The sequence below is a fragment of the Carettochelys insculpta genome, chromosome 4 (assembly GCF_033958435.1).
Source record: "Carettochelys insculpta isolate YL-2023 chromosome 4, ASM3395843v1, whole genome shotgun sequence".
Lineage (NCBI taxonomy): Eukaryota > Metazoa > Chordata > Testudines > Carettochelyidae > Carettochelys > Carettochelys insculpta.
Genome location: NC_134140.1, coordinates 127,515,571 through 127,540,851, shown reverse-complemented (window position 1 = coordinate 127,540,851; position 25,281 = coordinate 127,515,571). Strand labels below are relative to the sequence as shown.

The window sequence follows — 25,281 nt, the reverse complement described above, 5'->3', positions numbered from 1 at the left end:
TGTACTGAAAAGAGCAGAAAAAGGCCCTGGTGGGACGCGGAGCTGAAAGAAGCTGCAGGGCAAAAGAGAGAGAAGTACAAGCCCAGCAGAGAATGCAAAATCCATTTCTAATCTAGAGCGCGTGCATGATTAATTCCAGCAGACAGACTGGAGCTACAGAGCTGTTCCAAGGCCTGATCCTGCAATCCAAAGCCCCGCAGCTGGAAACAGTCAACACCTCTGCTCCGGTTCCACCAAAGGAATCTGTGACTCCTGGCACTTTGGCTCCTGACAGCGAGCTACCCCCAGGCTCGCGCTGAATGTCTGCGTAGCGCCTGCTCTTGTTTCAACACATCCCGGTACGGCCGACAGCAAGGAGAGTCATTTCCAGCGGGCGAATCCGCTGTTTGTTCCACACACCCACACAAGGAAATAAAGGCAGGGCAGGGCAGGGCAGTAGCCACACCACCGGTGACAGTGCAGCTTCCCTGGGCCCACAAGCAGGGAGAGTCTCAGCTTAGCCCCTCTCCCACCCAGCACAGCTGAGCCCACCCACAGGGGGAGGTAACCTGTACTAGGGAAAGGGCCAACACCAATTCTCTTCCATTTGTGGGGGTGGGGGGGAAGGTGGGCAACAGACCAAGACCCCCAGTGTTTGCTGGTCTGCTCTAGGGGAACTGGGGAACTTCCCCCTTTCAGTTAGCCAGGGCCCTGGGTAACTCCCTCCTCGTACCTCAAGGGGTCTCAATGAATAACCCCTAAATTCATACAATGTTTCCACACACTGTCACACCTACTGCCGCCTGACACGACTGGCGTCAGAGTAGTAAACACGGTGATAATCTATTCATCTCTACTACAGATCCAGGTGCCTGTCACAGTAGGTAGGCAAATTCTTTCCAGCTTATATCAGCTTACTACACGGAGAGTGGAATACAATGCCTTTGTCCACCATCAGCCAGTCAGTTCTGCATGAGACCAGCAACTAATCTGGAAGACCTGGTTAACAACTGACATCTTCAACAGAAAGCTGGGTTCTGCTCTTATCTTGCTTAGAGATTCACTGCAAGACTTTGGCCAAATCACTCAGGGCACTGAACTCGAAGGGCTTTGGATTGGGTTTACAGTTAACTTATGCCTCAATGCCTTCATCAGTATTTCATTGTGTTCTGGGATGCAGAGAGGCTTAGCTGAAGTTTTGAAGTGCTCTGACCGTGGATGGAAGAGGCTGGAGAAGGACATGGTGGAACAAGAGGAAAAGATTCTGGGATTTATGGGAAAAAAATCCAGTATGTTTTATTTATTAAATAAGCTTTCCCAAAAATTAAGAAGCTGCTGGAGTAGTACAGAGTATCACAGGACAGGACTAAAGAAAGATCACTGCACGTAAAGCATGGACAAAGAGCCTTTCCAAACAAACAAACAGTTTGTATGAGGCTTTAACTGTGTATTTAAAAATTCCTGCATTATTTTAACAGAAATTGTTGTGTCCCCCTCAGATATCACCTGGGCTCTAAACTAAAACAGATCAGAGTCTGTCACACTGCTCTGGCTTTCACACCAACCCCTCTGTGCTTCCTATTCATTGGCAACTGCCACACAGCTAAACTGAGACTGTAATTATGTTGAGGATTAATTATTTAGCACAGTGATCGACGGCAACAAGATCATGAGACCGAACAAGATCATGGCTGGGCAAGAGCAGGGCGGCACAGAACAGCTGGAACTATTTCAAGGCACATTCACATTTGAGAGAGGCTATTCCGCCTTAGAATAAAAATTCCAGTGTGGTCAAGGTTCTTCTCTCGGGCTGGTATAAGTCAGGAGCAACCCCCAAGTCAGTGAAGTTACTCTGTTGTAAATCTGGCTTATGTGCAAGGAGAGCAAAGGCCTGGTTTATTGGCCACAGGGAGGAGAAAAGCAGGTTAAAAATCAACATCGTATTAAATCGGGGGGCGGGGGGGGAATACGTGCACTGAAACGCATTCCCACACTGCTTTCTGTGTTTTCTATTTTCACCACTCCTTGAAGGACAGAATGGAGTTCTTTAGTCCTAGTCTGTTCCCCTTCATTTCACATTAGCTGCCTCGACAGAACAGCCAGAGCCTTTGAGTTACAGAAATACTGAAATCACAACCATTTCCAAGGGGCATTGGCTATTTAGAGGTTTCAGTAAAATATTTACCTATCCATTCAAGGTTTGGCCCAATCACTGAGGTGCCATAATGGGAAGGTTTTTTGTTTTGTTTTTTTTTAAAAACCACACCCCACCACAACACTTTTTCAATGTCTGGCAGTTTAAGCACTATCAATATTTCATCCTATCAAAGGCTTACTGAGATCTCATTTTGCTCTAGTGAGGCAAGCTAGGTTAATGATGTAACCAACAGGGTAAAAACGTACTCTCCATTCCATATACTGCATTACTATTTAAGCAATGTTTGTAACAGGATTAAACTGTCAAAAAGTGCAGCCGGCCCAAGAGAACCCAGCTTAAGGGAGCAAACAAAATTAAGTATTCTATTAGCCAAAGGCAAGACAGCCAGACCCTAGAACTCAAGGCCAGGCAGACATTCTCCACTGCCCTGCAACTCCTGCAGTCACCAGCTTCATCAGTATTGCCCACAAAAGCTTATGCTTCAAAATATCTATAAGTCTATAAGGTGCCACAGGACTTCTTGTTGTTTTTGAAGATACAGACTAACTCTGCTGCCTCTCTAGTACTTGTCACCATACAAGGTTAACAGAGACAGCACAAATGTTAACATGAAGCGATTCTCCTTTCTTTAGTCAAACTAATGACCTGCAGCAAGTCAATGAAATATGACAGAACAGGGAAGAGAGCAAATACTCCTGACGTTGATTGGCACTGGGACAGATCCTCAGCCAAGGATGTAGACCTGTCTCCACTGGAGTCAGTGGTTTTACTTAATAAACGTACAATGATAAAAGTTTAAGGATTTCTATAGGGTGAAAATCTGGCTCATGAAATAAAAAATGAAACTGGTCCAGAAAAGCCATCTTTGTATTGTAGCTCCTAAGCATCGCAGCCACAAACCAGACACATTCTCCAATGACAGTAGTGTGCTTCCATAGAGCCCGACGCAGCGTTCAGGCGTGATTAGGAAGGGACATAGTGAAGAAGTGAACCTCGGTTAGCATCTGAAATCTAAGGCACCATGCAGTGTGTAAACTGAAGTACACTCCTATGCTGAGCCTGCTTGGATTTGGCAAAGCAGCAAGGAGAATTACTTCCAAAGCCATGAGCTAGTGGCACATATCCACTGGAGAATACACAGCCATCCATTATTTACCTTTACTGCAGCTAAAAACCGGTCCAAGAGACTGACGGCCAAGGCAAGCGTTTCTGGATAAAGGTGGAACTGGTACTTGAGTTTGGCCAGCCACTGAATTACTTCATCCCGCTGTGCTGGAGAAACGGCTACATCCTGCCAGGGGGGCGGGGGTGGGGAGGAGGGGAGAGAAAACAAAAACAAACTTCACTTACATCTGGAACCTGATGTCTGAGTGAGGTGAGAGAAGGCAGAATATTAACATATACAAAAACAAGCCCAAGTTTGTTGTTCATGGAAAGGGGACTGAGGGATGCTTTTAACCACCACCACCACCAGCCATTCTCCATGTTTGCACCTGAATCCCTTATTGGTCGTATTGGCTTCTCACAACCTGATTTGTGGATTCACCCATTGACTTTGAAGTCAAGCAGGCTTAAGCCGCAGCAGGCTGTCAAAAATGCAGGATAGACTTCTAGGGTGCACCCCTAGAATGCTGTTATCTAAACGTGTATGAAACTTGAAGAGCTCCAACCAGACAGTGTTATGCCTGAAAAGGCTGGGTCAGGGATACCAGTCTCATGTTTAACAAAAATTATTACATACAAAATGCACCATCCAGGTAAAAACGATAAGTCCCGTGGGCACCTTACAGAACAACAGGTTTTTTTTTTGGAGCGTAAGTTTTCATGGGCAAAGACCCACTTTGTCAGACACATGTAGGGGAAATTCCCATGCATCTGACAAAATGTGTCTTTGCCCACGAAAGCTTATGTTCCAAAAAAAAATCTGTCCATAAAGGTGCCACAGGAAGTCTCGTTTTTGCAGATACAGACGAACAAGGCTACCCCCCTGATATTTAACCAGGTAAAGAAAGATGCAATTCAACAAATATTAAAACTTATTCTTTATGGTAACAGTGGACCACATCCGGTATTGTACTGAGTACCCTCTGCTTTTACTGAAGTCAATAGGACTCAAGGGTGTTCAGCAACTTGCATAATCAACCCCGGGACCTTATCCAAGCTCCTTAACTTCTAAGAGCATAGTTCTACCACCAGTCATCAGGTCTGTACCATCCTCCCTCTACAGCTTGTGGTTTTAATGTATCTAAGTAACAGTTTAATAAATAATAAATGAACAAATAACAAGTCATCTCCTAATAAGTTTTATTAGTCTTTAAAGTGCTACGACTGCTGTTTTGTTTTGGTAGAATACAGACTAAACACGGCTATGTCTGTTACTATTCATCTTTTCTGTGCCAATGAAGCATGATCTGGAAGTTCAAGAAAACCACAACACAGTTCCCACAGTGAAAGAGAAGACAAAATAATGCTCCCGTGAAAAGTACTGAAGTTCTGTCAACTGGGAGAGAAGGACTGTCAAGCCTGATTTTTTTTCAGAGATGTCCTGCATCTGAAACAGGAGGTGGTCATGCCTTCTGATACATACTCATTTTCCATTATCTGTCCAGCACTTGAACTCTTCCTTCCCAGGTGGATGACAAATTTGACCTTAACTAAAAACGAACCATTATTGTTCAGCCTCACTGGAAGTGTCCCAGGATAGCTTGAATAACCACGTAATTCATAGTTGGCTTGTTGGTGCAAGAATCATTCCTCGGTAACTTGTCCGGATATTCCCGGCCTGGTTTTAAGACACTCTCAAACGAATTGCCATCTCAAATCATAAAATTCACCCTCTTTCCAGCACAGGATGCAGCAGCACAGCCTTTTCCATCCTTAATTACTATGGTCCTGGTATTTTACATCCTAGAGTATGTAAGTGAGAGCAGGAATTGGTAAAATATCAGGTGTAGTTATCACACGGGGCGGGGGTAGAAGACTTCTATGGGCATTTTAAGGCTTAGCAAGTAAGTCTCCCCCTTTGAATGAAGTTGCTAATTACTGAGCTGAGTGCTTATAAATACTCTATTAACAGACGAATTCTTTGCCATTCCTGACCATGCGAATTCTGGAAAAACTGAAACAGTCCGTCTCCTAGCTGCCCAGGAGAAGCACCAACCCCTTGGCCATTAGCCATCTACAGTTTGTTATATTCACATTGCAAAATGAGATCTACCGCAGAGTTAACTGGTTGATCCCTGGTGTTTTCCAGACCCCAGCTAAACGAAGACACTGGGTAAATATATAACCACAAGACATAATAATCCACTCCTAATACACACTGCCCTAATCAACAGCTGGCAGAGAATCAGTGCAATTGTTTTTGCCCTATCCACAGCAGGTGTTGCAACAAATATGTATGCTGCACCCCCACCCCCAATCTAGTTCTCCATATTCAATGCAACAATAGTTAGGCCTGATTTTCAGAGGCACTGAACTGACACGGAGCCGGATTTGTCTGAGGCATTATGCCCCAGGTGAGGGGGGCAGCTGGACAGCCATTCATAGAACCATAGAACAGAGCTGGAAGAGACCCAAAAAGGCCAACAAGTCCAGCCCCCCGCCCTAGGCAGGGCCAAACCCATCAGATCAGCCCAGCCAGGGCTCTGTCGAGGCAAGACAAACACTTCCAGGGATGGAGACTCCACTACTTCCCTGGGTAGACCATTCCAATGCTTCACCACCCTCCTAGTGAAAAAGTTTTTCCTCACGTTCAACCTGGACCTTCCCAACCGCAACTTGAGACCACTATTCCATGTTCATACACCAGTTTGTCCAACAAATTACAAGCAACATCTGGCAAGGGAATCAGCAGAGCATGGCATCCTACCGCTGGACTGAGCTTCCCAGTCCACACTTACTTGACCGGAGGTGATCCAGGGATTGTGCTCAGACAAAAGAAATTCCCACCACGGGCAGTGGTTGAGAACAGGTTAGACAAATATCTGTTGGTTTACTTGGTTCTGCCTCAGCTGCTGCCCCCACCCCTTCTGCCCAAGCTACCATGTCTCTTCCAAAAAGGAAAAGCCCTGAAGGGTCCACTGGATTAGAGGAGACCCAGCCTGCCTGGCCCAGTGGAGATAACCAAACTACCTCACCCACCACTACGCAGCCTCTGCTCCACTGGCACCAGGTTGACCCAGTGGCTGGCTGAGCTGGAAGCCTCCCTGAGGCTGTGCTAGTCTGTTCACTGTCTGGCAGCAGGTCAGCCACAATTCTAGGGAAGACAATGCCCTTCCGGGTCTATTATACCTGCCGTCCACAGCCTCAACACCGGGGGATGACCTAGATTACTACCTGAGGTCCCTTCTAGCCCAGCATTTCCAGGATTCTGTAGTTCCAGTGCTCTGGACAACAGCTACCACATCACTGCTAGGCATGGAACCCTCTTTTCCAGTCTACTCAAGAAACCAAGCTTAGTTGGCAGTGGATCAAGAGTGAGCACTGCATTAAGCAAGGGATGCACGAGGCAGGATATGGGCACACCTGTGAGACAGGGAGGGAATCTCTCCAGAACGAGGGAGGTTGTACCACAGCTCCCGAGAGAGGAGCCTCATCCCCAATGCACTCTTGTTCCAGCACTACTGTAGGCATGTGAAACCTGGGCAAACGTACAAGCGTCATTTGAAGGCACCTGAACAATACCACCACCATTGTCTCAGGAGAATCCTATCTATCTCTTGGAAGGATAGGCGCACAAACACTACCATCCGGGAAGAGTCAAACACGACTAGCATTGAAAACATTATCATCCATCAACAAAAGTTGTTGGACTGATCATGTGGTTCAGATGTCTGATTAGCGTCTCTCAAAATGGATTCTGTTTCCAAGTTGGAGGAAGGACAGAGGGGCATTGGGGGCCAGCAGAAGAGATATAAGGATGTGCTGGAGGCACACATGAAAAAAAGTGCAGCATCAGTGTTGACACTTGGGAGAGCCTTCCCCAGGACCGTCCCTGGTGACCCATAAGTGGGTGGCACAATTTAAGAGGTCCCAGCATAATGCAGATGAGGAGAGGTAGAGAAGACGAAGAAGAGCAGCAAAGCTGTCCTGTGTCCTGCCAAGAGCTACCAACACCTGCCCCCTTCTACGATAAGATCTGCAGCTCTGGAATCAGGCTGGTCAGCCATCAACAGACTCCCAAATAGGAGGGTGACATGAAGACATTCTCCTCTCCCTCACCCACAAAGGCTCCTGCAACCAGCACTCCCATAAAGTCTCATCTTCCCATGTGGCAGGTCTTCTGCTCTTCCTGGATGGGCACTGAGTCCCAACGAAAGTCCGCCTTCAGAGAAATACAAGTTTGGATTGAGCTAAAGCACTCTGCAGTACTCCTGACTTAACTACCGCCCAACCAAAAGCTGCACGTCATGTGGACAGAAGGAAAAAAAAAAACCAAAAACTCAGCATTGATAATTTTTGAGGTACCAACCCAACTACCTTCAACTCGGTTCCAGTTTTTTAAAAAGATATCCCTAACACATACAAAAACAAGTCCAACATGCACAGAACGGAGGGAGGAAGTCACTGGAACTGGGCAGGCACACAATTTCTGTCAGCAGCACACAGGGGACAAGGTGTTTTTATTTTGTTTAAGCTCAACATACACTTATGGAACTCAAAAACTGCTCAAAGCACATTTCCCTGAAGATTTCAGCAACCAAATTACCTGTGACTCCTGCTCAAGAATGGAAAATTTCAGCCCCAAAAGAACTTGTTTGCTGAAGTCATAAGTAACTGAAAATGAAGGCTTATGGCTTACGTTACACTTCAACCTTAACTACCACAAACACTGGCGCTACCATTAAAACACTGTTCTGCTTACACGCAGAACCTCATTTTCTCTTCTGAAGCATTTACAGTTTATCTGCATAAAACATTTTGAGGCAATGGCTGTTTCCACTTTAACTCTGGTGACGGCAGCTTGCTGAGCTATGAGGTAAGCCTCTTCTACCATGAAGGTGTCCTTGAGAGCCCTTCAGCCCTCTGGCTGCTGTTAACATGGTTTCAAACTGTGGGATTAAATGCCGGCTGCCAAGGCGCTGTGGCAGAGAGCTAACAGCTTGCACAAACAAAATGCCATGCTACCCTGAGTTGTTGCAGGCTGCTTTCCCTTTCAGCAAAAGCACAAAGAAAAACCATTTGCCTCTACAGTAATAACTATTTCAGATTCTACTAGCCAATCAGACCTTCGAAATGGGTTAATGTAATCTCCAGCATGCTGCCCATACATCAGTTCCTTTTTGACAGGCAGAAAATTTATTTAATATAGCAGAGCTTGTACACAGGACCAACCTTATTATGCAGCCTCCTGCCTTAGGCTTGATCTGCACTGTTTCTGTACTGACCTAACTATTTTACTCACAGTGAGTTTTTTGTTTTTGTTCTTTTACTGAAATAGTTAAATCAATGCATCCCATAGAGTGCTGTAGTGTTTTATAGGAGTATAATTTATTAAATGTATGGACAAAAATCTATCGCAATATACTATATACCAATATACCACACGTAAACAATGCTCATGTGGCATGTTTCATGCAGCATTCTATCGTCTGGAACTCTCAAATAACCAGGCTTTTAAATGGGCACATCAGACGTCACTATTCGTAACATTATCTACCAGCATTAACACAAGAGTTTAAAGTTAAAGTAAATTTAATCACGTTTCATAGAACCACAGTAAACATCTACAGTGAAAGTTAAAATACAGTATTGTTTAAGTTGAAGATCAAGTAAATTTTAGTTACATTTTCCAGAAGTTCAGTTCAAAGTAAATACAAATAAATACAGCCAATACTGTATAAATTTACAGTGTACAATACTGCTGTTGCTGATGAATAAAGTACTCTGCATACAATTTTGTTTCTTAGTAGCTAATATTGTTTTTCTTTTGTGTTATGCATTGATAGGGATCCCTCTCTCTTACCCAGAATATTTGAATATCTGGCAACATCCCAGTCCCAGAACTGCCAGATATGAAAGAGTTTACCGCAATAAGGTTGGGCACCGTAAACCTCTTTCAAATCCCCCCCATCTATAGTGCCCACAATTGCCAACAATGCAGGACCCATAATATAAGCCAAGTTTTTAATAGAACTCAACTCAAATTCAAATCACAGGTAACCCACTCAGCCGAACAGCTGGCATGGTCAGAATACAACCAGCCACCAAAAAACAGAACCATGTCTCAAGATTCATTTGCAGAAGCAGCTGCAGTGCTAACAAAACTAATGCAACTTATTTTTTAAAAACTCATGTTAACTTCTCAAAAACTGCTTTAAATGGCTGTGAATGAATCTTTAGATTTCAAGAATGCCTGTTTCAAAACACTGCGGATTACACCAATCATCAGCTTTGAGAGACATTTCCTAATTATTACCAAGGTTTAAGAAAACAGCCAGAAGCATGATGGTGCGGTTAAGGCAACGGAATGGGTTGAATGCTTGGTTCAGTCACAGTCGGGAGGTGAAGTCACTGAAATCAAGTAACTTCTCATTCTCCTCAACGTATGTGAAGTTACACACATGCTCAAGTGTTTTGCTGAATACTTCATTTCTCCCACAGTCTGGTATATTTAAGCCCGATTTTTTTTGGGGGGGGCGGGGGGAAGAACGTAATGAGCTTAACTTTACAATGAAGTCACTGGGCATAAAGATAAAACACTGAGTTTTTGCTAGATCTTGAGGCTGGAAATATTTCAACTATTGTGTAGGTAAGATATCTAGTACAAAAGGTTGAGACCTCTCTGCACTACTGTAATACAAATAAAATATAACAGTATTTTTAAAATAAATCATATCATCTTTTGGAGATATGATTTTTTTCCCCTATAATATTATATAATTTTAGCAAGTGACCTTAGGCTGGGTGGGTGAAATCCTGGACACACCGAAATCCCCAGACTTCAGGTGGGGTCAGAATTTTGATTACTCTGGAAATACCAGGTGTCATGTATTATATATTAGTAAGGAACAGAAAGTTTAGCTGTGGAGAGAAATGGAACAACAGCAGGATGATATGATAAGGAACATGTAACACACTGTTAATGTAACAGAGATAAGATTGTACACCAAGTAAAAATATAAAAGTCAGCCTACTTTGAAACAATATCCAAAAGGTGAAAAGCAACAAAGTTCTCAACAGAATGAACGCCATTAGCCTTTATCTAGGGCTAGTTTTTATTACAACTAGGCAAATAAACAAAGGGAAACATAACTGCAACCAGGTTTTGACCTTACTGTCAACATAAAGGGCTGCAAGCTATGTAAAGTCTTACGTTGAAAATTCAGTACCTGGTGAATCCCGAAATTAAGCTCGTTGTATGGAAATACTCAGGCAAACCAAAACATGCATTTAAAAACCCGATTCCCAATTGCTGCTACAATACTAGCCTGGTCCGGTAAGTAGGGTTTTGCCAGTGGCTCCAACAGCAACAGGCATTGGCCCTTAATGGGCAGAAGGAAGATTAAAAATAACCACTGTTGACAGTAAGGCAGTGTCACTTGCTGCCACATTTCCTCTTGCCGGGTACATCTGCGTAGAAAGGGGGAGGAAGCGGAGGCGCTCATGCTGGTCACTGACAGAACAGCGCACCTTGGCAGGTTGCCAGGAACTGCTCAGAAGGTGGCATGTTCCCTGCTGACCTCCAACTCCCACACTATACAGCTGGACAGGGTCTCATCCGCTCCCTCACCTTCCCCAGCTGCACAATTCAGTAGTCTCCTTCCTGCTAGGTCCTTAAAGAAGCAGGTCGTGAAAGTCACTTGCCTATATAGTAGCTTGGAGTGTACATGTCTGTCTCTACAGCTTTGCGACATGTACCCAAACCGTCCCCTCAGCTCTAGTCTCTGGCCACATCCCTCCCAACAGCTCTGTCTCTACTTGACATGGTGGGGGAAAGAGGACACCGCCCCAGGCTGGGATTCTGCCTAAGAGTGACAGGCCTAGGCCCAGTCTTCAACTGAACAAGACCCTGGCAAGTCATAAATTGAGTCTTAAAATAATAGGGAGTAGGAGAGCTGTGCTTTGTGGATTCCATTTCTCGTTAAACAGCAGGAATGGGGAGATGTTATTAGCACTGACGTTGTTCATTTGGGGACTCTAGGGCGGGGGGGGGGCAGGGTGGAGAGGAGGTCAGAAAAAGGTGAGCTCAGTATGGGAAGGCTGTCATGGGAGAAATGTTTAGGCTCTCCAAGTTACCTATCCCAAAACTGGAAGAAGTAGGTTTTATTTCCTACATACAAATCCCCATTTCTCACCTCACCCCCATTCAAAGGTAAAATATGGAGAGGAAAACAAGTTGAGTTTGGGCTCTCTTCCCCCTCCCCCACCCCCACGCCGGCTTTATGATGGGCACAGAACGCGATTTGCCTTGCTTTATCTTTTTCCCCCACCTTCTGTTTGACTTTTTATGTTTGAAATTCAAGTCAGATCTCGTTTTACACTGGAGACATCGGACATCAAGAGCACAACAATCACAGGCCCTTAAGAAATTAAACCCAAGCAACAAAGAGAAGTGATTTGTAGTCAAAATATTTACAGCTCTTTGGCTTTCACTGGGAGGTTAATTTCAAACACATAAGGTGAGGGAGCGAATCTCCTTTTTAGAGGCTCAGAACTTTCTCCCCTTCAAGTAAAAGCAAAGAAAGTACCTCAGCACTCAGGGTCTCCAACAGAGAGAAGAGGCAAGAGTGGGTCGTCTTTGTATTTCTAAGAGAAGGAAAGACTTTTGCTTTATTTAAATTCTTTTCACCCCTATCAGCCAACTTTTCTAGTCCTCTTGAGATAGAGTAGAAAGATTATCTAGCACCTCTGGCTGTTCCTCTGGGATTTGGGAGATTCACGTGCAATACGCGGCTCTGCAGGCTTCCTGTGTGATGTTGGACAAGTCCTGTTGTCTTTCCATGCCTCAGTTTCCCAGTTATAGCTTGGGAATGACGGCACTTCCCTACCTCACAACAGGGGATTTAAGGATGATACACTGTGAAGTGCTCAGATATTAGCAGAGGTATGCATGGACCGAAATTAGAGACAGAAAGAGCCAACAAGTCTAAACTTCTTCCCCCAAGCCAGGTCACCTTTAATTGAACTTGGGGCCTGAAATTTGAATTTTGGAATAAACAGAAGGACTCGGTTTTAATACACAAGCCCACACATTAAGGAACAGCATTGCCCTACACTGACCACGATGACCTTGCTCCTCATGAGCAACAGTGGTATCTAATCTCTTCTCTCACAGAGCTACAAACTAGTATCCCCAGGCAATGTGGAAAAGCACACTCAAGTTACTTCTTTAACATCAAGCTGCAACTGTTGGGGGAGCAAAATGTTTTTAGACACATGCAGAAAACACGGTATCGCTTCAAAGAAAAATCCAGCATCAGAAAAGCCGTCTGTGGAAGTGATTAAACAGTCTCTGAATAGCGCCCAATAAGCTTCTCTAGGTTAGTTTTGAAATTACAGTTACAGAAGCATTCCAAAAAGCGATCAAGCTAGCAATTCACGCCTCCTCGCACTGGGGGAAGGAGGGGAGGATTCATTCTTTTCACACAGCAAAAAATCGGACTGTCCAAGCAACGTTTCCATCACCACTCTCAAACAGGCAGGGACCCACCAGCAGAGAGGCCAGAACGCTGCAGGTCTTGTGTCTGAAATGCTCACGGAGATGTGTATTTTGTATAATCCAAAGGGCACAAGACTAAGAAGAAAGCTCTAAAACTAAACAAACAGCAGGGCCATTATAGCCTGTGTCAAAGTAAAAGCAAAACAAGGTACTTTTGTTCCTGAGACTAAAAATCTCCTTTCGGTTGCAATGAGAGACGTTTGCTACATACCAATCAATCACTGACGCTCCCCCATCTTGGGAAAGTGTAACAGCCCCAATTCCCCTCTTTCCATGCCAGGAAAAAAAGAAATCAGAGAATGCAGGGCACTCACAGGATTCATTTTAAATTTTCTACGCAGCAACAGCAAACCGAAGCAGTCCCGCAGCACTCCACTCTCAGGCAACGCCAGCAAGATCAGGGGACCGTTAGCCTTGCTCAGTGATTTCCCAAAGGACACTTTTAATGTTAAAAAGGAGTCCCTGGGCCAGATTCCGAGCAGGGCAATGACTGAGGGTTGATGGTGGAACAGGCTCTCTCTCTCTCCAGGCCTTCTCTAGATGAAACCTGCAAAACTGAAGTCAATGAGAGCTGGGGGCGCTCTCTCTCTCTGGCACACACTAGCAGGATCATGCACTTGATCTAGTAAACGCCAAATCTTACCAGCCCAGTTACTGCTGGCTCGTTTTGATCCATACCTCCAGGCAGTATTCCTCCCAACAGCAGCCCCTGCACACCCATGCATAGCCTTGCGCACGACCTGAGGGACTCGCACAGCACCAGCATCCACTCCCCATCTTTGTGCCACAATGCCAGCGGGGCATAAGGCTGCTCACAGCGTCACCCTGCAAAGTGGCCTGGACACTCAAGGCACTTCAATCTCTGCTTTAGGCAGGCAAGTGCTGGATTCACTGGGATTACTCACATGCTGAAGTCATGAATGTGCCCTAGTGCTGCACTGCCTCGGGGCAGGAGCACTCAGCACCCCACATCAGAAGTGCTTTTCTGGATCAGGGCCAAGGCAGACGTTGGCACAGGATGCAAGAAGCCAGAAGGCCTCCAGGAAGAGTTTGAGACGCCTCCAAAAAGAGTTTGCTCTGCAGAAAGTGCCCAGCAGGCAGAAATGCTCTGACTGATGCCAGAGAGATGCAGTTCAACTGTTTTTACATTCTCTGACAAAGAGCTGTTAGGGCTTTTTCCCCCCCCAAACAGCCCACGGAGACCCCCCCGCCGTTAGCAACATGGCTCAGGGCAGCAGGAGAACCCACAAAGAAAACAATTGTCCAGTCACCAATTTCCCGTGTCGGGACCCAGCAGCAACGGCACATGCACCCAAACTCTGGACCAACGCCATACCCAACAGCTTGCCAACGGTTGGGCTCCTGATGTGCCAAGACCACTGCCTCAGAGGATGAGGTGGAGTGGCTGTCCCAGCCATCCTATGGATAGAATGGGGGGAGGGGAGCAGCTGGGGCCAAGCTGGGGGATGACCTGGGGTTGAGGGCTGTGCGTGTGGCAGTAGCAACTGCAGGGAGTCACCTCCCCTCTCCTGGCTCTTGCCATGTGGGCAGCAGGAGCCTGCGACCGCCCCACAGAAATCCCTGCCCCAGGTGATCCCTTGGCCCTGCTGCTGTGCAGGAGGGGCAAGTGTAAGACTGGAAATAACAGAGAGCCCCACCAAGAGAGTAAACCCCTTGGGACCAGGCGGCCTTCTTGTCCTTTTTCGGTATGGTGTCAAACACAATGGGGTCTGTCCATGACTGGGGCTCTGGAGGTGCCACCGTAACAAAAACAACCACCACCACCAAAACAAGAACAACAACAACAAGAAGAATAAAATCCCACTGACCACTCCTTGGAGGCCTTTGAAAACCCAGCTCATAACATTCCTGGCAAACTAGGTGCTACTAAATTTTTATGCCTCAACAATTTTAGTGGGTGAAATTTTTAAGAAGTGTCACTGAATTCCTGGGTTTTGTTCTTAGTTCTCTTTCCAGGCTATTCTGCGAACAACAGAAATCTATCAGCACTTGTCAGAGACTTTTAAAGGGGCAGCTTTTGCACTGAGGTAATAGGACCGATCTCAGATACACTGATTTTAATGGCGTTGTCTCTCTATTACACCAGCATAAAAATGGATGCAGGCACCTCTCTTGAACAGTTCTAATATATAGTCTTGAGATCCCATTTAATGATAGCTGCAAAATTCATAAAACAGGACAATCTCCTTCATGTGCACGGTAACATTTTTAAATAGACATATGGGCTATGTCTACACGTGCACGCGACATCGAAATAGTCTATTTCGATAAATAACGTCTACACGTCCTCCAGGGCTGGCAACGTTGACGTTCAACTTCGACGTTGGGCAGCACCATATTGAAATAAGCGCTGCAAGGGAACGTCTACACGCCAAAGTAGCACACATCGAAATAAGGGTGCCAGGAACAGCTGCAGACAGGGTCACAGGGCGGACTCAACAGCAAGCCGCTCCCTTAAAGGGCCCCTCCCAGACACAGTTGCACTAAACAACACAAGATCCACAGAGCCAACAACTGGTTGCAGACCCTGTGCATGCAGCATGGATCTCCAGCTGCCGCGGCAGCAGCCAGAAGCCCTGGGCTAAGGGCTGCTGCACACGGTGACCATAGAGCCCCGCAGGGGCTGGAGAGAAAGCGTGTCTCAACCCCTCAGCTGATGGCCGCCATGGCGGACCCCGCTATTTCGATGTTGCGGGACACGGAACGTCTACACGTGCCCTACTTCTATGTTCAACTTCGAAGTAGGGCGCTATTCCCATCCCCTCATGGGGTTAGCGACTTCGACGTCTCGCCGCCTAACGTCGATTTCAACTTCAAAATAGCGCCCAACACATGTAGCCGTGACGGGCGCTATTTCGAAGTTGGCGCCGCTACTTCGAAGTAGCGTGCACATGTAGACACGGCCACGGAGATGCAAAATACATGATGTTACACTTACAGCAAATACCATGAGCTCCATTTTGCAGATAGGGCAGCAAAAGGATAGAGGTTAAAATGTCACACAGCAAGGCAACAGGAAAATGATGATGAACTGAAGTCTCCCAATTCCTATTAGCATAAGTTATGGAGAAAATAATTAAAAAAAAGGAAAAGAACAAGCAGGGAGAGGAAAAAGAAAGATGAAATGGCAGCAAGTTTTTAATTTTTTTTCCCAGCCCACAAACATAAGTGTCATAAAGGGTTATTTGTCAATGAAAAAGCTAACCTCTGACCAGACTCTCCAGCTTTATATCTCTGATCCTATCTACATGCTAGTCACCTGTCTCAGCTAATCATCATATATAATAGACATAAAATAATTTAGTTAGTGTGTGTGAGAGAGAGAAAGAAAGAAACAACTTAATGGTGCTAACAAAAGTGCAGAGCATCATTAAACTCTTCTAGATTGTAAAACCTCATCAGCTGTAAACCAGAAGTTATCAAAACACAGGTGGAGTGAGTATGTCAGAAGTCAGAGGAAAACTGAAAGAGAAAGTATTGCCAGGGACAGAAATCCCCACCAGACTGCAATACAAATACGCACACGTCTTTATCCTTTTTCCAAGGATAAAAACCTAGCACAACAAGGTCTGGAAACTGTGTCTCCTCTCCCTCCTATTACAAATTTAAAACCCAGCCAAGAGCCTAGTTGAATTTTCATTAGTAGAAAAAAGGAAGTATTTTCACTCCTGATCATCAGATTGTCCTTGCCTGTGTCTTCATTTGGAAGCCAGACTACCACATTGATACAGATTTCACACATGAACAGGCAATAAAAAAAAAAAAACACAATTGTGTTCCCACAGTCCCAGGATTGTCTATCCAATGCCATCAATATTCTGTCAAGGGAGACTTGCAATTCTATGTTTGAGGTTTTTGATGAGAGGGTTTAGGGAAAAAATGTAGGTTGAGCTTTATGACTGAAACAGTGTCAAATGAGCACTGATAAAATGAAATGATCTGTGACAGCCTCAAGTCCACTGTCTCATGAACAATAAGAAGTAGAAAGGAATATTTTATGTTGCTACAAAGCTTCAATTATCAGATTCCCAGTACCTATAAAAAAAACTGCACACTTTCACGTCAGCTTGTGCTCTCCCTTTTTATTCACCTAAATCTAATTACCATGTGGTTTTTTACCCCCACACGCTTAAGTTTAGCTGGAACTAGTGATCATATTTTCTGGGGCCACTTATGCTAGAGAACATTTCATACTGTGTCAAAGCAGTCCTGTCATTCCAGCTGATAGAATCCTGTCTGAGTTAAAGTATGGAAAGATGCAAGATAAGACTGGAAGCACTTGGGAGGACCACAAAGATTTTTTTCCCATTTTTATTGCTAAGTTACTGACCTTGAAAAAGTTCTCTATGTTTAATGGCATCATGACATACTAGAACTGTAAACTTGAATCAGTAAATGCAGTAACTGGAAGTCCTATTGGAAAGGAACGCTGCAGGGATTTTGTAGGCATCACAAGTATTAACAAAGACTGTTTCCACAGCTTTATAAAGATAAAGTTGTTTGTATACTGCACAGTGGTTATTCCAACGCTACTGTATGCTTGTGAAAATTGGACAACATGTAAGTGTCACTGGAAGGCACTTAAACAATATCACCACCACTGTCTCAGGAGAATCTTAACTATCTCTTGGGAGGAGAGGTGTACAAACACTACTGTCCCGGAAGAATTGAACATAACCAGCATTGAAGCCATTATCAGTCACCAACAACTTTGTTGGACTGATCGTGTGGTTGGGATGTCTGCTCAGTGCCTCCCAAAATGGATTCTGTTTTCCCCAAGTTGGAGGAAGGACAGAAGGGCGTTGGGGGCCAGCGGAAGCGATATCAGGACATACTGAAGGCACGCATGAAAAAGCGCAGCGCTTGGAAGAACCTTGCCCAGGACTGTCCTCAGTGGAGAACCGTAATCCGAGGAGGTGGTGCAATTTGAGAGGTCCTACCACAGTGCAGATGGAGAGACAGAGAAGACAACAGTGGCAAAAACTGCCCTGTGCCCCCTCTGAAAGCTACCAACACCTGCTCGTTCTAAGTTAAGACCTGCGGCTCCAGACTCTGGCTGATCAGCCATTAACAGTCATAAATAGAAGGGTTGACATGAAGGATGTCCCACTCATTACTGAGTGACTGCAGAGAAGAGAATATTCTGCTGTTTAACAGTCTGATAACCCAGCCTCCCCATTTTCGTATCTGCAGACACCCAGAAACATTACAAAAAACAAAAAAACAAAAATCAAATCAATGTCCCTGACTCCATACCTATTCAGTGGGTTGTCAGCTGCTCAGCTACCTACAAAAGTCAACCTCACATGATAAGGTTCTGAAATACTAACATAGCAGGTGAGGTTCCAAAGAGGACTGCAGGACTATCACCATGCAACTACAGGAAAGAGTAAAGACTGAATTCAAACAAAAACAACCAACCAACCAATACTTACACGTACCATGACTGTGGAACCTGTACGTCAGTCACTACTAAACCAAATTTTACGAAGTAATAGTTGTCACAAAGATCAACTGATGCCTTGAATGCAAATAACCCATTCTTGGCACATATAATTAGTGTCCTGGATATTGTCCACATAGAGGTGTTGATGTGTGGATAGATACTGGTTTCTGGTAAATCCCTGAAGTCAAAAGAGGATACTGGGTACCCTGAACTGATAAGTTTTCTGCGTACCAAGCTAAGCACGGATGGAACTTTGCCATTCTAGACTCTTGCGCTCATCAATCCCTCTCCGTGTGTGCATGTGTGTGCGCGCGCATGTGTGTCCACCACAAAGAATCCCAAGAATATGACTTTATGCTCCCAGCCTTCAGGAGTAAAGAATGGGAAACTCCAATCCCTCACAGTATCACCAGTTTTTAAATCAAAACAACCAAATGTGTAGCACACAAGCCACTCAAAACAAATATGCTACACAGAGCTTCCAGCTATGCAGAACACACGTAAAAACTCACCGTTTACTGACGGCAATTCTGTGCCTTTTACTTCCACGAAATAGTGCACTACTCTGAAATCAGCCTGAGAGACTACTCAGAAGTAGGGCTGGGGTTCCCCAACTTCACTGCACCCTAGCCCCCTTCTGACACCTTAAGTTACTTTATGACCCCCACAAGGGGTAGGGGGGCTGAAAGCTGGGGCGACCCAAGCCCCACTGCCCCAGGTGGGAGGGCCAAAGCAGGAGGCCCACCGCTCAGGACAGCCCCAAGCAGGAGCCCTACTACACGAACCCAGCTGCCCGGGGCGAAAGCCTCAAGGTTTGAGCAGTGGGGCTCAAGCTCCAGCCCCCACAAATCTAATCCAGCTCTGACGACTCCACTCAAAGGGAGCCCCAAACCACTTTGGGGTCCTGACCCACAGTTTGAGAACTGCTGAAGTAAGGTATTCTTCACCATACCAGCTCATCCGGTAAGGTAAACCAGAGTAACACCATTGAAATCAATGGAGTAACACCAACCTATGCTATCTAAAGATGTGGCCCAAGTTCAGTAAGGGTGGCAGAATCGGGATCTCTGTTTCAGCAGGAAAATTCAAGAGGAAGTGACTGCACGACAAGCTAATGCCAGCAGTACCCAGAAAGCAGCGATAGGACACTCTATGCAGAAAATTGCCTCGAGTTTCAACAACACCGCTGCAAGTCGAACTTAAACACAGTTGAGATGCTCTTCAAATCAACTGAACAGCAGCAAACATGTTAATTATCAGAGCAATTCACAAGCGTCTCTTTAGTGAGACCAAAATGTGTGTATACTTCTAGAAGAGAACAGTATTAAATCACTGCTATTTCTATAGCATGTTCTGTACCTTAGTGAGTTGGTTCCTGAAACAAAGCATTAGTCATTACATTGAATTAAAGGTTAACCTTCCTCCAAGCAGCAGGATCACTTCTCCTGGTAATGAGTTCAGTTATTCCCTGAAAAATATGCCCAGAAATATCCCCATAGAGTAAAAGATGTAGAGACATTACCTGATTGGGTTGAATTTTGGGCATATGTACTTTCCACATCTGAGCTTCCCTAGAGATTGCCGTCTCCAGGAGGAGAGACAATCTCTGGCTCTCCAGGGATCCTGAAAACTTCATGGTAATCCTTGGATCTGCCTATCACCCAACTGGATACAGCTACCTGCAAAAGCAAACACAAACCAGTGATAAAGCTGAGCCAGGCCTACATATTTAAAAACAAGAATAAAGATCTCTGCAGCTCAACAACTGCATGGGGGCAGAACTACCTACACATCACAGATAAAGAGAAGAGCCATTTACTATCCTGTTCCTGGCAAATATTGGAAATTAATGTTTTATAAAAGGAACCGATATGGAGTAATCAATTTTCTATAATGTGGTCCTTACAGGATAAAGAAAAGGAGTGAAAATGGAATCACCCGAAGTGTTTTGGAATAAAATTAGCTACATCAGAGTGGATTAAAGTTCTGATGCTATTGCAGAGTGCTACGCCCAGGATCTTTCTTCTAAAGTGGTTATGATAACGATGAATCTGCATAACCCATTAGTAGTCCCACCAAGTGCTAATATTTACGAAAAAAATCACATCTACCTGCAATGCGTTTCCATGAATGCTTGCTGCTTACACATTGGTCCATAAACGTGTTGGCTACATCTACACTCCAGGGCTCTTTCAAAAAAAAAAATCCCACGGAGCATCTACACAGAAAATGCATTCTTTCAATACTAAATTGGAAGAATGCAACACTTTTTCCAGCGGCCCTCTTCCTCTCCCAGAAGAGGAAGAGCGCCTTTTTCCAAAAGTGTCTTCTGGAAAAAAGGTGCGTAGACACCCTGGGGCTGCTTTTTTCAGAAGAGCAATCCCCATGGCACCGGATTTTTCGAGCCCTGGCCCATTCTTTGAATGAGTGGGGGTTGTGTGGACACTATCAACTCGATCAGTCATCCTCCCCACCCCACCCCCCAAAAAAAATTTTTTTTCAGAAGAGATCTTCCGGAAGGACTTTTCAAAGGATCACGGTAGTGTTGACGTACCCATTGAATGTATTCTGTAAACAACAACATCCTACTGCATCTAGACACAGCTCCTAAAAGCTGACCCACAAAGGGCAAAAGCACCCAGTCAGTTGGATTCTTAAGTTACTTCAGCATTTTTGAATGTTTTGCCCTTAAATGTGATTTATAATTCTTTATGGCCCACACAAACTTCAACTGTCTTCACATACCCCTGCAATTATACCTATGAACACAAGAAAGCTACCAGTGGATGTAATTAAAATAGGTTAGATTCAACAACTGTGTGTGGAAGGCAACCTGGCTGCACATGTCAATCTTGAATGCCATGTCTACACTAGAAAATATCTTTAAAATGCAAAAAAAATCCCGCCGGTGTTATCTAAAAGCAGGTGAACCAGTGCTAACTCTACTCCTGACAAAGCTTAGGTAACATAAAGCCATCCACTACTAAACGCTAACCCAGCTGGAACACTTGTTGGAATCTACAGAAAATTCTTTAGCAAAGAAAAGGTATAAATGCCGTGCCATCTAGGATATTGAGGAGGAAATTTTTGACAAAAGCGTATAGAATTTAGGAACACTAAGTCCCTTTGCTTGTAAAACCTTCCAAGATATGCACAAAACAAATGAGGGTGGGGAAGCATGCCCTCTCCTTCAACAGCTTTCAGAACTAACACTTGGAGGTTATTTGGCTAAAATTTTAGCCAAAAAAAGTTTTTAAAATGGATCCTTTAATATAGCTGAATCAGAGAAAAGAGGTATTATTCAAGAAGAAAAAAAAAGGTTCAAGTCAGCTAAATATGGCCTGCCACTTTATATGAGCACAGATTTCTCGATTGTACTAAGTCATTTAGGCAAAACCAATTCAGGCTGCAAATATAAATCCATGGGAAAGTATTTAAACCTTGAACTAGTGGTGTGCTCTGTTGTGAAATCTGAAACATAATACGGAGGAGACTGGCCAATTTCTGGCCAGGCTATTTACAAAGACTGCAGCTCTTAGGGTTTATGAATACAACACAGATGCTTCTTTCACATTTTACAGCAAATAAGATAACCCACTACTATTTCTGGCAAATGTAAGGGAATAGGCAGAAATCACAAGAGAAAACTAATGCCCTCAGAGCAAAAGCACTGTTTGTTTTAAAAGGCAGATTCAACATACTAGACCATAAATTTAAGGGAGACTGACTAAACCAAGTTGTTTGTCTGTTGCAAGAGTTCTGCAATTCTTCATAGGTGTTATTCACCGCCAGGAGAAGTGGGAGGAGAGGGGGTGCCATGCACAAGGCCTTAACACCACTTCAATTCCACTTACATCTTCACACACAGTTTAAGTGATGTATATGCCTTATGTGATCCTCGTGCAGGGCCTGAATTTCATCTTTTCTGATATTCTGCCAGATGAAGCACTTGAAAAATGAAGTAAAAAACCCCGCAAGCTTGTTAGCCAGCCTTATACTACAATAGTGAACCAAAGTAACAAAATCAGTGGGGAGATTTTTGTAAGAAACATTTCAGATTCCATTTCCCAGTGAATTATTCTAAACAGGTTAAAATACTTTACAAATACTGAAAAATACCTTCTAATGGGTCAGATGTGGATTTACACAGAATAAAGTACAATACCCATTTCACATGAGAAAGTTTGCTTTTAAAGCCAGAAGTGAATTTGCCCTGTTACATGCCCTGGCATTCTTCCAGGTGGGTACTCACTGTACCTTTCATTATGGTTTTTCCACAAGCACCTCTTCTCAAGGAGGTGGAGGAGACTCAATTTACACCACAGTAAATCAGGAGCAATTCCACTGGAGCTGTACATCCAGCTGTAAAACCGGTGCAAGAGCAGAATCTGGCCTGCAAGCTTGATTCACAGCAAGAGGATACAATCCCACACCCACTGGCAAAAGTTCCAATGACTTAAACCTGTGCAGCATTAGAACTGTGGTTTTCAAAAAAAAAAACAAAACACAGATCTGGGGCCTGATCTACCCTGGCCTTGCAGAGTCATTCACACCTGCAGAGTGGTTGTAATACACCAGCAAATCAGAATAACGGCCTTCCACACTGTGCATGGATGTGCGTGACAATGCAAGGGTCCAGGCCAGGCAGAATCTAGCCCTCCTATATTGGCAGTTACGAAGGTGACCTGTAAGAGGCATGCCACCATAAATAATTTAGGACCTGCTCCAACTGCAGTAAGAATAAGTCAATGGAAATACTTTCTTTGATTTCAACAGGAGTTGGGTTCATTCCTTACAAACAGATTCAGATAAAACACTTACTTCCACATCACAAAAATCAGTCTTCCCCATCAGCTAAATAAAGACCTCAAAATGGATTTTTTTCCAGGGACTTCACAGCAAAGAAGCCGTCCATAAAACATATTTTCAAATTTAATTAGACCTTTAGAAATTCAGTTGCTATGTAACTAAGTAACGAAACATTCCTAATTCGGGTAATCCTAGCTGGGTAACATCCAACAGGATATCAACTGCAGCCTGTCAGACTGCACTGTAGGGTACATAATTGGAAAACACTATAATTAAAAGGCTTATGTGAACACAACTTTACAGTAGATAAAATATGTACACATAAGGGGAGAAGAGGCAGCAAGAAAAATATGCAGTGGCAGGGGATGGGACAAAGTGCTTTTAAGGTCTTATCCAAAGCCCATTAAAGTCGATGGAAAGACATCACTGTCCTCCATGGGTTTTTGATGAGTCCTAAAGCACAGTCTTAAGTTCTGCTCTCATACCTCAGAACAGCAGCACTTAAGGTGTAACCCCAGTGAACAAAACTCAGGTTACCAGGGCTGCTTTGGAGACACAGGGATCCTCTCTCCTCATGCTTTACAATAAACCTGAGGTGACCTTTACCCTAAGAAAGCAAGAATGGCCACACTGGCTCAGACCTCGGCCCATCTTGTCCAGTATCCAATCTTCTAGCCGTGGCCAATGCCAGATGCATCAGAGAGAACAAACAGAACAGGGAATTATCAAGTGATCCATCCTGTCACTCATTCGCAACTTCTGACAGAGGCTAAGGGAACCATCCCTGACCAGCCCACCTAATAGCCATTGACAGACATATCCTCCATGAATTTGTGTACTACTTATTTTGAACACAGTTATAGTCTTGGTCTGCACAACAGCCTCTGGCAAGGAGTTCCACAGTTTGAGCACACACTGTGTGAAGAGGCGCTGCCTTTTGTTTGTTTAAAACCCGCTACCTATTAATTTCATGTGGTGACCCCCTAGGTCTTGCATGATGCGAAGCAGTAAATAACTCTTCCTTATTCACTTTCTCCACACCCGTCATGATTTCAGAGACCTGTATCACATTCCCCCTTAGTCATCTCTTTTCCCAAGATGAATAATCCCCATTTTATTAATCTCTTCTCAAATGGCAGCCACGCCAAACCCCTCCTCATTTTTGTTGCCCTTTTCTGAACTGTTTCCAATGACAAGATTTTTTAAGATGAAGCAATCACATCAACATGCAGCACACAGTAAGAGAGTGTATCTGCCTTATTCTCTATCAATTTCTTAATGAATTCCACCGCTCTGTTTGCTTTTGGGACTGCTGCTGCAGGGAGTGGATCATTTCACAGAACTATCCACAATGATTCTAAGACCTCGCTCGAGTGGTAAGAGCTAATTTAGTCCCCATCGTGGTATACGTATAGTTGGAATTACATTGTTAAATACACACTGCGCTTATAAACATCAAAATTCATCTGCCATTTTGTTGCCCACTCACTTTTGAAGCTCGTCAAGGCCAAAGCAGACCAAAAAGGCTGATCAGCATTGCACAATTTACCAGTGATGCAATCTCACTCCTTACCTCTTCCTCCAGATGATTTAATGAACACTGAATAGGGCTGGTCCCAGTATGGACCCTCAGTGGACACCACTATTTACCTCTGTCCATTCTGTAAATGGTCTATTTATTCCTACCCTTTTTGTTTCCTGTCTTTTAATCAGTCATCAATCCACGAGGAGGACCTTCCCTCTTCTCCCCAAGATAGCCTACCGTGGTTACAGTGAGGGACTCAAAGGCTTTCTAGAAATCTAAGTAGGCTATATCCACTGGACCCCTTCCCCCTACCCACAGGCTTATTGAGCATCTCAAAGAATACTAGTAGACTGGTGAGGCATGATTTCCCTTGATAGAAACCATGCCAACCTCTTCCCTAACAAGCTATGGTCATTTGAGTGTCAGACAATTCTATTCTTTACAATAGTTTCAACCAATTTACATGATACAGATTGCACCTGTCTGGTCCAGCACGGTTGGGACCTGAGCGATCCCAAATGAGAGAATTTGCCAGACAAGCAGAGGTCTCCTGCCACTGACCCCAAACACCTGTTTCAGCTCCCCCAATACCAAATCTCTGTCTACCTGCTACGTCCTGGGTGGCCCAAGCACTGGCGCCCGCTGAGGACTCCAGCTAGGACCACAGCTCTGTGCTACTG

At 44.5% G+C, this 25,281-nt stretch overlaps 1 protein-coding gene across 1 annotated transcript in view; it reads right to left on the bottom strand.

Annotated features, from left to right (window-relative positions):
- Nucleotides 1-25,281, bottom strand: part of CCNI (cyclin I) — a 58,463-nt gene that overhangs the window by 8,522 nt on the left and 24,660 nt on the right. The window contains exons 2-3 of the mRNA XM_074993770.1: nucleotides 19,790-19,946; nucleotides 3,294-3,428 (exon numbers count right to left, since the gene is read on the bottom strand). Coding sequence (XP_074849871.1) covers nucleotides 3,294-3,428; nucleotides 19,790-19,903 — 249 coding nt within the window. The 5' untranslated portion in view covers nucleotides 19,904-19,946. The remainder of the gene's footprint in view (nucleotides 1-3,293; nucleotides 3,429-19,789; nucleotides 19,947-25,281) is intronic.